Source organism: Spinacia oleracea, chromosome 4, assembly GCF_020520425.1.
Source record: "Spinacia oleracea cultivar Varoflay chromosome 4, BTI_SOV_V1, whole genome shotgun sequence".
NCBI classification, from domain to species: Eukaryota; Viridiplantae; Streptophyta; class Magnoliopsida; order Caryophyllales; family Amaranthaceae; genus Spinacia; species Spinacia oleracea.
Window position 1 is genome coordinate 170,019,988 of NC_079490.1, and position 13,037 is coordinate 170,033,024.

The following is a 13,037-nucleotide window of genomic DNA, read 5'->3' on the forward strand; positions in this document are numbered from 1 at the left end:
AAATTCAAGGAAGGAGTAGACAATGCATAAGTTGAAAATTACTCTGAATGAAAAAAAAAAACTAAAGATTAAGGCATTACCTGCAGCTTCCAGTTGCTTCTGCCATTCTTGTCCAACAACATCATTTTCTGCCGGGTAAATACACAAGAAAAACCGCTTTACCAGGCTCTATATTGCTTGAGCATTTCACAGAAAATCAGCTACTACGATACCTGAAGATCAACGATTCTTTTCAGTTGATCCTCTTCACCTCCCTCAACTAGTGGCAGGGCATTGACCAAGGCATCAAACTATAAAAGAGCAAGTTAGATAAGAAATGAGTGTTGACACAAGTCCATTGAAAAGCAGAAGAAAAAATAGTTCTGGCAGTGCAACAAGGTAGTTATTGGGGTTGCACAAATCTCAAACTTACAACTACACAAGAATAAAAAGAAAAGTTCGTCATATCTGAAGCTGATCTGAAAAACTACGAGTAAAAAATAGCTCCTTCGATAAATTCAATTAGAATACCATACTCAAGAAAAGCACATGAACATCAAAATAATGAGCTTAAAATGGGCACAAATCCATTCATTACAGTTCAAATTTCATCAACCAAAAGGCAATATTTCAGGTTAAGACGATCAATTCTAAACTTGCACATACATTTCACTAATAAACAAAGAAAAATTAATTGAAAAAAATACACAAAAAAGGGTTGAATAAAAAACAAAAACCCAGAAAAATTACATGCTTGGCAGCCTTAGCAAGAGAAGCACTAGCTGTTTTGGGTTCATCGGCAAAATTGGCAGTAATCGCTGCATTGTAGAATATGCAAGATGCAACATTAATTAGTGAACAATTTCCACTGAGAGACTCACAATTTCATACATAATCACAAATATCTATCCCAATGTTCCTACGATATAGAAGAGGTATACTCAACTGTAAGTTTTGCTTTAAATGGCCTAGATTCATAGTATAGTTAAGCTAAACCACAACAGCACTTTGCCACGTCAAAATACCCCCCCACCCCACACACACACATAAATAATAAATAACAAATAAAAGAACAAGAAAGACTACTTTAATTTATCTAACTCGATCAAGAAATATAAAGTTAATCTAAATTCAGCAGATGCTCAAACAATCATTATCATCTAGATTTGTGAAATAGAAACAAGTCTAGTACCAAACTCGTGAAAATGGGTATTCGCATTCCCCTCTTAGTCTGCCCAAGTAACCTTTATGCTTATAATGATTAAACCAAACATACATAGTGTGATAACCCATCATGTAACTTTGAAATTTGAACATACTTTGCTATGATCTTAACACACTCTTATGTTAATAAAGGCTCCCAAAGTGACGCAGGGTCTACTGTTCAAATTCATCAAAAGCAAAGCCTGATATAACTTATAAGCAATTATATTATATGCAATGAAAACCCAGAATTTTGAACACCATTCAATTGCAGCTATACGATCAACTTAGAACATGGAAACCTTAGAAATTTAATCTAATCCATATAATTTGTAGAATCATACATCAGATTATTTTTATTTCCTTTAAATAAAATTAAACGAGCTCAATAAGTTGGAGGGGGAACTAGCAATGTAAGCAAACCCTTTTGTCAAAGAAAAACATTTAATACGTTAAGCAATTTTCAACTAAAAATAACTGCTATAATACAAGTATTCGATCATTCTAATTTCTAACCGAGTCGATATCATGAATCAGATTTGGATATAGCTTTCCTCATCCTATCTGCAACCTAATTTCATATATTGAAATCCGAAATTTGAACAAACTGTATGCAAATCAATAATCGAAATCTTCCTATCCAAATTTCTTGAGCCGCCAATTAAGCCCAGTGAAAACCTAAACCCCAAATTACACAAATATAGACCTAGACTATTGAAGAATGAAAAAAAATAGAGATTGATAAATTCAGATGGATAAATTACATTACCTTGAGCAAGACTTGCCTAAAATCAGATGGAAGAAGATGCAAATTCCATTGATATGGTCGGATAATACCTCCAAGTTAAGAGAAAAGTAAAGTTAAAAAAATACGAGATTTGAGAGAGAAACAATTACAACCGGAAGGGAAAACAAATGAGAAGGTGTAAGAGTCTGTAACTCCATTAAGATTTGAGAGTAGATCTGGGATAAAGGGAAGTTTCCTGCAATACTATACAGTGATTCATTGAAGGAGGCGAGTTAGGTTTGAGAATGAAAAGATTAGTGCGAGCGGCGGATTTTTTTTTCCCTTGATGTCGCGGGCAGTACAGAAGAGACCACGTGCAGATCATGTGAGTTTTTACTTATTTCTCGACGGTTTTACAACTCGAGGGATGCTTTAGACGCGGAAAACCGTCGGCAAACCACAGAACCTAAAATTTCACTCCAGCGGTTACCCGCGGCGTCGAGGCAATATCGTCGAGATTCCACGCCTTTTGTAGTAGTGCCTGTTTACAGGATCTTGATGCTGGCTGGTACTAAATCAAGGAATTTTTGTAGGCTGATATCACTCACAATTATGCTGGGGTGTTGTTATCGGTTGATGCTTCTTTGCTCTGCAGTCTGCTCTAAGGAACCCTTTTAACAAACAGTAAACTTCTCATTTGATATTAGCATGTAATAGCTATAGCTTTAATAGTTAATTGTTTGTGTATCGTATTGATTAAAGCTTGTTGCAATATATATAGTTACTTATAAGCTAAGTTTTTGGGTAGCCTCAACCAGATTTATTTATTTTAAAATAAAAAATAGAACAAAGAGGGCGACTTTATCAAGTTGCCCTCTTTGATTTTGAACAAACAGGGCGAACAGAATTGCCCTATTTAAACTATTTTAGAGGGCGAAAAATAATCAAATAGGGCGAGATTTAAGTTGCCTTCCTTGTTTTCAAACAAAGAAAGCGAAAATTATTTGCCCTCTTTGGTTTTGATCAAAAAGGGCGAATAAATAGAGTTACCCTAGAAAGCTAATAGGACGAACCTAACAGGGCGATTTTTATTTCGCCCTTAAAGGTTAAAAGGGCGATAATTTGATCAAAGAGGGCGACTTTTTTCGCCCTCTTTGATCCTGTTTGTTGTAATGGGTGGATCGACGATGGCCATATGCTAATATAGGCATAAGGCAATAAATCTAAGGGCTTGTGTATAATAGGTTTCAGGTTCGACTCCTCTCACTCCTGTTTGTAATTTATATTGTCCTTGTTGGCTCATTCGCACAAAATAAAAGGAACAAGTCTGATTGCTTATGTCACAGTGCAATATAAATTCCATTCTCCTGCAATGTCCCTTCTCTCTGCAAGACCAATTAATCTGATTACTGAAGTAGTGTAGCATGAATTTCCAATGCATAGACGCATGCACAGCTTGACACTAAAAAATTTCATTTGATATTAACAGTCCATATGAGTTGATATGTTACGATTCCGGTTTAACTTACACTTACCGCCTATTTTGTAGCCGATAATAAATCAATAGCGTAGCAAAGCCCTTTAAACCTAGAAAAAGTTCTCCCTCAAAGGATGAGAAGCAAAACCTTGTATTTCAAGAGAAAGAAGTTCCTCGCAGGAAGAGGAAGCGTCATTAAAACCTAAAAACATCACAAACAAACTTAAAGAAAAACAACCGAATTATCAAATTTCCACTTATTATAATCAATGGAAGCCCATTCAAAATTTGCTTACGAAAGCTATGGTTTGAGAGGGGGGGGGGGACGAGGAGGGAGCGGCGTCGTCCTAAAATTATATCTTACAGAGATTTATTTTGAATAAACGAAAAACTACATCAGTAAACACTTGATTGACAGAAATATAATAATCTAATCAAAAGCCTAAAAACTTAAGAGAAAAAATACTAGAAAACATTAGATAAAGAAAATCACAAGTAAAAGATTGTTGGATTCTAATACAAAGCTAGTAACAACTTAAATACTCCGCATTGTTTGTATTATCGGTATATTATTTTATTTGTTGAAGACGTTGAAATTGACTTAATTATACTCCCTTCCGCTTCATTTTATTTTTTCTATTTGACCAATTTTGCGAGAGTTAATTTTTCCGGTCAAAATAGAGCAAGTAAAACAAGACAGATGAGACGTTGGCACTAATTAAAGGCCTCGATAATGGAAAAGGAGAGTGTAGCTTGAAGTGGGATGAAGTTGAAGTGAGTAAACCCAGCTTTGTTCAACAAAATCTTCCATTCATCTTCAGTTCTTTCTTTTGCACCACCGCAATTAACCATCATTAAAAGATCAATGGCAATAGCTGCATTATCGGACATCAAATGTCGATCTGGATGAAGAACAATTTCAACAATAATCACCTTTCCTTTCTTTTGGGCAACTGCTTCTTGACACTTTTTTAGGATTATCAATGCTTCTTCATCCCCCCAATCATGTAAAACAGACTACATAAAAGAAAGAAATTAGTGTTTAGTCTCTTTTTATTTATTTTTATGTTAAAGGTCGTAAGTCGCAATCTTACGTGTCGGAGTTTAATTGGTACATATAGGAGTCACGCAGGTTATGAGTCATTATAATATTTTTACTATCAATGCAGTATTTTTAATATAAAAATATGTAAATTAGGTATTCGATATAGAGAAATAAACAAATTAGAATATTAAAATTTTCCTAACTTTTTTCTAAACATGTATAATAGGATATACATAGTATAAGTTAAATATTTTAGTTTTCAATTTAAATCATGACAAATAAGCATTCCATGTCGATCATCATTGTGACACATCTTATCATTTTCGAAGAAATTTTTAGTCGAATTCGTCATCATCGAGCAAATGCAACATCTCTCGTCCAATTTTGTCAAACTTTATAACGTCCGACCATACAAGAAAAAATATATAATTATGTGAGATCTTATATGCTATTTAAACTTAGACACAATCTATTGATCTAGTAATCCCTATGTTCTTATTTACATGAAACAATTATTTAGTCACGTTTATCAATGTAAGATTTTAAACATTAATATCTTTAATTATGGATAAGAAAAAATTATCAAAAGTAGATAATTAAAAAAATATTTATTGAGACAAATCTAACATGACCACTATGTTTTTTACAAAAAAAAAAATCAAATGAACTTGTGTGAATAGAGTCTAGACCTTGATTGTATCATGTAAATAAGAATGGAGGAACTATTTAGATTGTTTCAATGTGTGAATATATAACTTACTCCTCCGTTCCTTTTTGTTTGCCCCATTTGCCATTTTAGGACGTACCTAAAAGATTGTCACATTAACATAAAAGCTCACGAGATCATAATTTTACTCTCACATAAAATACATTTGGCCCACCACTACTTTAATCTCTTCTCAATTCTATACAACAAATTCTCAATAATTAAAGCACTATTGAATCATGTTGCAAACAATTAGAGACAGAGCCACAAAGGGAGTAAGAGTTAAAGATGTACGTGAATGTTTATGAGTGACATGACAAAAGTGGAGTGGGTAATATTAAAAGGTTAGATCACGTGTCATGCATGGATATAATATTCGTAGTACACGATTTGAGGAAAATATTATCAAAAGTTTTTTTTTAGCAAATTATTATTACGTGGTATCATTAGCACTGTAATCTATAAACAAATAGAAGTATAGTTTTTTCCATACCTAAACCGTTAATTTTTTTAGTGCTTTTTTTTCCTAATATTATTGTAGGAGGGTTTTTTTTCCTAATATTATGATATCATTCCTGATGTCTGTTTTTGTACAAAGTCATAGACATACCTTAATGATAACATTGTCAGCAGGAGGAATCCGATCAAACATGTCACCACCAACATGAGTGACACCAGGGTATTGAGGAGCATTTACAATAGTTTGAGGAAGATCAAAGTTAACACCTTTAATATGAGGATATGCTTCAACAATATTTGCCACTAAATATCCGGTCCCACCTCCAACATCAACAAGACTACCCTCCAACCTACTAAACTCATCCTTAAACCCTTTAATTATAGCATCTAATGCAGGCTTAGTAACAGCACTCATCCCACTACTGAACAACTTATTAAACTCAGGATTTTCACGTGTCATCTCCCAGAACGATTCCCCATGAGCTTTCACAAATGGGGTCCCACCTTCCTTGATCGTACGGCCTATCTCGTACCACCCGGCCATGATCGAAGGGTCGGTGAAGGTCAAAAGGGTCGGAGCAAAGCTTAACTCTTGATCGTGTAACAAACACTTTGCTGTTTCGGTTAGACCGTACAAGGGTGTTATGTTTATGTTTTCTTTTTTATTTTCGACGGTGAAGATTTTGTTACGGGCTAGTACACGCATTACACGTGTCAGGTAGGGGATATTTGGGGAGGGAGATGACTCGAGTTTTGAGGCTATTTGGGTTATGCTCATTGGTTGGCCGTGCGAGTGTATGATATCTGCGATGTGGAGCTCTACAGCAGATCTTAGCACTAGGGTGTCTGCGTAAGCAAAGAGGTGGTTGTATACCTCGCCATGGGCTTTGACGAGATCCATTTTATTGTGCCTAGGTTTAAAAGCAAATAATACTATGGAGTATGTGTATGTACTATGTAGGTGTGGGTTATACTTTTGAATGTTGATAGTGTTACACAAATGGAGTGTAGCTATTTATAGGGGGAATTAAACGGATCATCTCATATGCTATTACTTTCTCTGTTTTCTTTTTCAAATGTATCACTTGTATTGGACACATAGTTTTAGGACGTTGATGTAAAATTATTATTAAATGGTGTAAGTGTGTTTTCTTTATCTATTAGTCTTTTTTCTATTTTGTCATGTTGTGAATGTATTTTGTCATGTCGTGGGGTGATATGTGTTTCCCCGCACATATCTGATACCCGCTACGCCAACCTCTACTTAAGACCATAAGCTAGAGATAGATAATAAAATATTATGAGTGGAGATTGATGAAAGAGATAAGTAATACGGAGTACAATATGTAAGTTATCAAACGAAAGTCATGCATTTTATTTAAAAAAAAAAAGACTCAAAAAGCGAAGTGGTGTATTTTTTTAAAAGAACGCAGGAGTAATATTTTATTTTCTTCAGTGAGTTTGAGCTATATAAAATCACAAATGTAAGCGAAATTCAAACACACGGACATTTAGTCTTCACTCTTAGACCAATCAGCCAAAATCTCATTGGTATGAAATATTAAACTATCCATCCATTTAATTTTAGTTCCCCAACCTCTTGCTTTTCTTAGTTTTTTTTGTTTGTTTTGGACATGCTTTTCTTAGCTTCCACATTGTCATCCGGTCATTCCAATAAGACGACGGTCCAAATAGGATCCGTTTGGGTTTTACACCAAAATTGACTGAGGTCCATGTTCTAGATGGGCTTACCAGCTAGTGTCAGTAATATACTAATAATATGGTAGCATAAATTTCCAACATTTTTGAAAAATATCATTCCACAAAAACAGTACTGTACATGTGTAGCCCGAAAATAGAGAAAATACTCATCTCACTTTAAGACTTCACATTTAATGTACGTGGCACCAATCGATCGTGTCCCATAGTCAGTAGAAGGTGACTAGTCCTGGTTATTGGGAGGGTCGGTGTTGGTCAAAACCGGCCGAATTATGAAAAGTTCCTTTTAACGGGCCAATAATTGGTAGACTAAAGCGGGTCATAATCAATAACAGGCGATAGGGGTATAAACAAGCAATGAAAATGAATTAAAAGAGGGAGCTAGATGTTAATACAACCGAATACAAAAGCTATACATATAAATTTTTTTATATCAAACTAACTTAATATTCAAAATTTATTAGGCTATAAGTTTGACCTTATATTGACCTTGTTCAATAAAGAATTAAAGATCTTAATCCAACAAAAAAAACATGTTAACTTGACCCTAACCATTGGGTTCCAACAACTAGGTCTAGAGATGGCACTTGACGAAAATCATTTATTTGCTTTGACTTCAGGTTAGGAATACTCCATAGTATAGATGTGATAATGCAATGCTTCATCCGTTTTTTAGCGTTTGTACCATATTGACTTTTGTTACTATTCACATGATCAACTTTGACTTATGTTGTTTATATATGCACAATTAAAAAGAAAATTTGTAATTATTAATCCAATTTTTGCCCGATTTTCTTTAATTAAGCCTACCTATGCGATATTTCAAAATAATCCAACCTTTATGACCCAACTACTATTATTAAGCCTAACAAGTTACTAACCTGCTATAGGCGGTATTCACCCTTACGTGGCATATAACAATTATAATTTTTTTTCCCCTTATTTTCTTTAATTGCTATTTAAATTTTCGTTCCTCTCTCCTCTGCGATTTTCTGCTTCATCTCTGAACTCCTCTCCATTATTTCTCTTCTACCTCTTCTCCACCATTGTCGATCCCTCATACCTCTCCATTTTGAAGTTCATCAAAAATAATCAGCAATTGCTATGGCTGGGGTAAAGCAATTGCTTGTTGGAACTGGATCTTCATCAAATTCAAGGTCTTTTTTTCTTTCTAAAATTTCAACAAGACCACAATAACCAACATCCCCCAACATAAAAAAAAAAAAACTATATTATTGCAACAGCTCGGGTTTTTACGAACTGACCATCAAGGAAGCCCAAAATTCAAAATTTACCAAAACAGGAACAAAAACGCTAAGGTTCGTAAGTTCACCTTCAATTGTACGATTTTGGAGACGAAATTTGAATGCGCGTGGATGAAGTCACCTATTTCCACAAGAAAATCGTTGATGATGTCATGAACCAGTACAATTGTGGTTGAAGCAGCAGTAATGGAGGAGAGAAGAATTGAAACACGGTACAGAGAAGAGAAGAGAAGGGTTAAGGGTTTTTTGGAAAAAAATGAAATCCTTGTTTAGGTGGCAAGTGATGATGACGTGTCCAATATTTTAGCAGGGAAACCAACTTTAGGTTGTCAACGTTTTTAACGTTGACTTTGTAGCAGGTAACCGGTCATCAAAGCTTAATAATAGTAGTTGGGTCATAAAGGTTGGATTATTTAGAAATATCGCATAGGTAGGCTTAATTAAAGAAAATCGAGCAAAGGTTGGATTAATAATTACAAATTTTCCTTGACTTTGTAGCAGGTAACCGGTCATCCAGGCTTAATAATAGTAGTTGGGTCATAAAGGTTGGATTATTTAGAAATATCGCATAGGTAGGCTTAATTAAAGAAAACCGGGCAAATGTTGGATTATTAATTACAAATTTTCCCAATTAAAAACATAGTAATGTACTCGTGTTGGGTCCTGGTATATTCGTCTCGACACATGTTTTTAATATATCAACTTTTTTAAATTTTTTAATGATAGACAATCAAATATATAAATGGTCAAAGTTGTGCATTGACAAACGTGTCTAGACAAAATTGAACAACCAAAAGATAACGGAGGAAGTGCATGTTTACATAGAAAACTAACTTGGGGTGGATCCCTTTGCTTAAATCTTATGATCGAACTTACTTGAACTAAATTTATCTGATTTTATCCAAATTTACTGGACTTGATTGATCCTGATTGTAATTAATTGGACCTGATTAAATTTGACTTAAACTAATTATTAGATATGACAAGACTAGATTGCACGAGGATAACCTATACTTATTATGTTTCTCAACGGAAGCATGACTTTGATATTTACACTACTTATTTATTTATTTACTTTGGCCACGTTGATTTACCATTATGTAAAATTTTTTTTTTTTTTTTTAATTGTTGTTGGTTTAATCTCAATGTATATCTTGATTTCTAATGTACTCGGATTAGAGTTAAAGGTCATATATTGACATCCATATAAACATAATTTATTGTTATATTCACAACATAGGGTTTTTAGTTTATTTGATACGTGATGAAAGAAAATGAGCTATCCCTCACAAAAAAATAACTCACTCATCCTTGCAAACGATCATCTGAAGTTCGGTACATAACACATCATTAAAAGAAGAGAACCATTACTACATGATAGGTTAACAATCAAGTGGATGCTGATTATTGACTTATTGTCTATGATTTTTTAGGGTAATGATATATGCAATGCAACCAATGGAGTTGCAAATAAGTTTTTAATGCACTTTAAAAATAAAAAAAAAAATCTGTACGCCAAAATTTTACGTTAATCGGTATAATTATTGCCATACTGATATTATAAGAAAAAAAATATCATACTTCTTTCGATTTTTAATACTCGTAACGTTTGTGATTTCTACACTATTCACATATTATACTTTGTCGCCAATTGACTGTTGGTTAAGTGGTGATTGAGGCTGAACTTGGTAGGGAGGACCCGTGTTCGATCCCCCGCAACAACAATTGGAAGGGGACTGGAACCTATCCACTCAAAATTCGCCCCGAATCCGAAACATAGTCATGTGAGATCTTGTTAGATTAGTCTTCATGTGTATTTTTAAAATATTAATTTTTGCTTAAAAATAAAAAAAAAGATATTAATGATCAAAGTTATGTATTGTCATGCGTAAAAGTGACAAACATTAGCTAAGAACACACCTGTTGTTGGTGGGCAGCAGGCTGATCCTGTTCTTGTTACTGATCATGTTCTTGTTACTGCAACTGAAAAAGCTACTGAGACTTGGGCAACGGTGGCACGGAGATCTGCTTCAAGGCCGGTACAGCAACAGAAGAATGGTACTCCTGTAATTATCGGAAATAATTTTGCATCTCTGCCTATTGAGGTAACTGGAGGTTCTGATGATATGGTGCTAACTGGAAAACAAGTTCAGGGCGAGGACCTTCTCCTCTCTGGTCCACCATGAGGTTTATTACTTGGAATGCCAGAGGGTGTAATAAACCCCATAAACAAAATAAAGCATTTTTGTTGAAGAATAAAGTTGATATGTGTGCATTTCTAGAGACAAGAGTTAAGCTTAGTAAGTTTGAGAAAATAAAGGCTAAAATGATCCCTAAATGGAGTGTTTTTCATAACTATCAGTATGCTAGTAATGGTAGGATTTGGTTTGGTTGGAATCCTAGGGTGGTGAATGTTCATTTTATTGATAGTTGTGATCAAGCATTATGTGTTAAAGCGGAAATCATAGGCAATGATGTTACTTTGTTTATTGTTGCTGTTTATGGTTGTAATAGCCAAGAATTGAGAAAATCTTTGTGGGATTTCCTTTCTAAAATGGCTCAACAGTGCGCTGGGCCGTTACTTGTTAGTGGTGATTACAGATGATAGATTGAATGGAGATGTTGTTATTGCCAGTGAGGTCAGGGATCATGGACTTTGAAATGTGCACTCAGAGTAATAAGTTGTTCCAAGTACATACTGTTGGTGCATATTATACGTGGTGTAATAATCAGTATGGTTCTAACAGAATAGTGTCCAGAATGGATAGATGCTTGGCTAATCAACTTTGGTTAGATAAGTTTCATATGGTAACTGCTGAAGTCTTGGACATGAATGTGTCTGACCATTGCCCTATTCTAATCAATTTCGAGAACAGTCAGGTGCAGAGGCATACTTTGTTCAAGTTTCTCAATGTCTTTACTGAGGTGAATGAATTTTATGAGCTTGTTGATGCACAATGGAGAATTCAACAACATAAGCACCCTCTTTTAGACATTTGGTTTAAGTTGAAGCACTTAAAGCCTGATTTGAGGCAACTTAATGTCAAACATTTCAAGGGTGTTACTCAACGAGTTGAGACTTTGAGAGAAAAATTAAAGCAGACTCAATATGATTTGCAGCTTGATAATTTCAATGATTTCTGAAGAGAAGTCGGACTTGGAAAATTTGGAGAAATGGAGCTTGATAGAAGAGAAAATCTGGCAACAAAAGTCAAGAGTGGACTGGATTCAGCTAGGTGACTCCAACACTAAATACTTTCATGCTTTTATTAAGGAGAGAAGAAGTATGAATGCCATAAAGGTGTTATTGAAGGATGATGGTAGCCGAGTGTGTCTGCAGGGCTCAATTAAGGAGGAGATAGTGGATTTCTATAGGAAGCTTATGGGTACTGCTGCCCAAAGCATTCCTATGGTTGACATAACCATTGTTGAGAAGGGGCCTTTGCTCTAGGCTCAACATCAGCTTTCCTTGTGTGCTCCTGTAACAAGCTTGGAGGTTAAACACGCTATCTTTGGGATGGACAAGAGTAAAGCTCCCGGGATTGATGGTTTTACTGCTCAGTTCTACCAAAGTACGTGGAACATCACTGGAAATAGCATTGTTGTGGCTGTTCAGGACTTCTTTAACTGCTGTCAAATGCCAGCTCAGGTAAACGGTACTTTGGTTACACTTATTCCATAAATTGAGAATGTTGTGCGTGTGAGAGATTTTCGACCCATTGCTTGTTGTACCATCCTTTATAAAATTATTTCCAAAGTACTAGCTAACAAATTGCAGAATATTTTGCCTAGTCTTATAGATGGGAGTCAGTCAGCATTTGTAAAGGGTAGGGTTATTTCAGATAACATTATCCTCAGTCATGAATTGGTTAAGGGGTACAATAGAAAACACATTACTCCTCGATGTATGATCAAGATCGATCTCTAGAAGGCTTATGATTCAGTCGAGTGGCCTTTTGTCAGATATTTGATTTTTTTTCTTGGGTTTCCACACAAGTTTGTTGATTGGATTATGGAGTGTTTGTGCACTGTGTCTTATATGTTTAATGTCAATGGTGAAGTCACGGAGCCTATGAAAGCAAAAAAAAGGGCTCAGACAGGGAGATCCGATTTCTCCTTATTTGTTTGTCATCTGTATGGATTATTTAAATAGATGTCTCTCATCTCTGAAAGATGATGCTCTATTTCAGTATCATCCTAGATGCAAGAAGCTTAACATCACTCATGTTTGCTTCGCTGATGATCTGTTATTGTTCTCAAGGGGTGATGCAAATTCTGTGAGAGAGCTTTATAAGGCTTTCCAGTTGTTTTCTACTACTTCTGGTTTGAAGGCTAACCTGAACAAAAGCTCGATTTACTTTGGTGGTGTATGTCCTGATGTGCAGCATGGTATTCTGGAGGAATTCCAGTTTGTGAAGGGTGATTTCCCTTTCAAATACTTGGGAGTCCCTTTATCT

General features: G+C 35.0%; 2 protein-coding genes and 1 long non-coding RNA gene across 3 annotated transcripts; 1 reads left to right on the forward strand and 2 right to left on the reverse strand.

Annotated features, from left to right (window-relative positions):
- Window positions 1-87: 87 nt before the first annotated feature.
- On the reverse strand, window positions 88-2,160 carry LOC130459936 (uncharacterized). The gene is made up of 3 exons (XR_008919684.1): window positions 1,952-2,160; window positions 730-797; window positions 88-290 (listed from the first exon to the last, which is right to left on the reverse strand). It is a non-coding gene; the product is annotated as an uncharacterized lncRNA (long non-coding RNA).
- A 1,456-nt stretch (window positions 2,161-3,616) lies between these two features.
- On the reverse strand, window positions 3,617-6,578 carry LOC110805374 ((R,S)-reticuline 7-O-methyltransferase-like). Its single transcript, XM_022010963.2, has 2 exons — window positions 5,748-6,578; window positions 3,617-4,403 (listed from the first exon to the last, which is right to left on the reverse strand). Exons 1-2 carry the CDS (start codon window positions 6,495-6,497, stop codon window positions 4,101-4,103), a joined length of 1,053 nt encoding a protein of 350 aa, XP_021866655.2. The 5' UTR covers window positions 6,498-6,578; the 3' UTR covers window positions 3,617-4,100.
- A 4,615-nt stretch (window positions 6,579-11,193) lies between these two features.
- On the forward strand, window positions 11,194-12,031 carry LOC130472160 (uncharacterized). Its single transcript, XM_056842630.1, has 2 exons — window positions 11,194-11,612; window positions 11,701-12,031. The coding sequence occupies exons 1-2, from the start codon at window positions 11,194-11,196 to the stop codon at window positions 12,029-12,031; spliced, it is 750 nt and encodes a 249-aa protein (XP_056698608.1).
- Window positions 12,032-13,037: the final 1,006 nt, after the last annotated feature.

What these genes read in the sequence shown, in the direction of transcription:
- LOC110805374 (XM_022010963.2), bottom strand. Translation starts at nt 6,497, where the DNA reads ATGGATCTCGTCAAAGCCCATGGCGAGGTATACAACCACCTCTTTGCT. An exon ending in CTGACAATGTTATCATTAAG is followed by an intron (nt 4,404 to 5,747) that starts GTATGTCTATGA and finishes TCTTTTATGTAG; the next exon opens with TCTGTTTTACATGATTGGGG.
- LOC130472160 (XM_056842630.1), top strand. Translation starts at nt 11,194, where the DNA reads ATGGAGATGTTGTTATTGCCAGTGAGGTCAGGGATCATGGACTTTGAA. An exon ending in CACTTAAAGCCTGATTTGAG is followed by an intron (nt 11,613 to 11,700) that starts GCAACTTAATGT and finishes TATGATTTGCAG; the next exon opens with CTTGATAATTTCAATGATTT.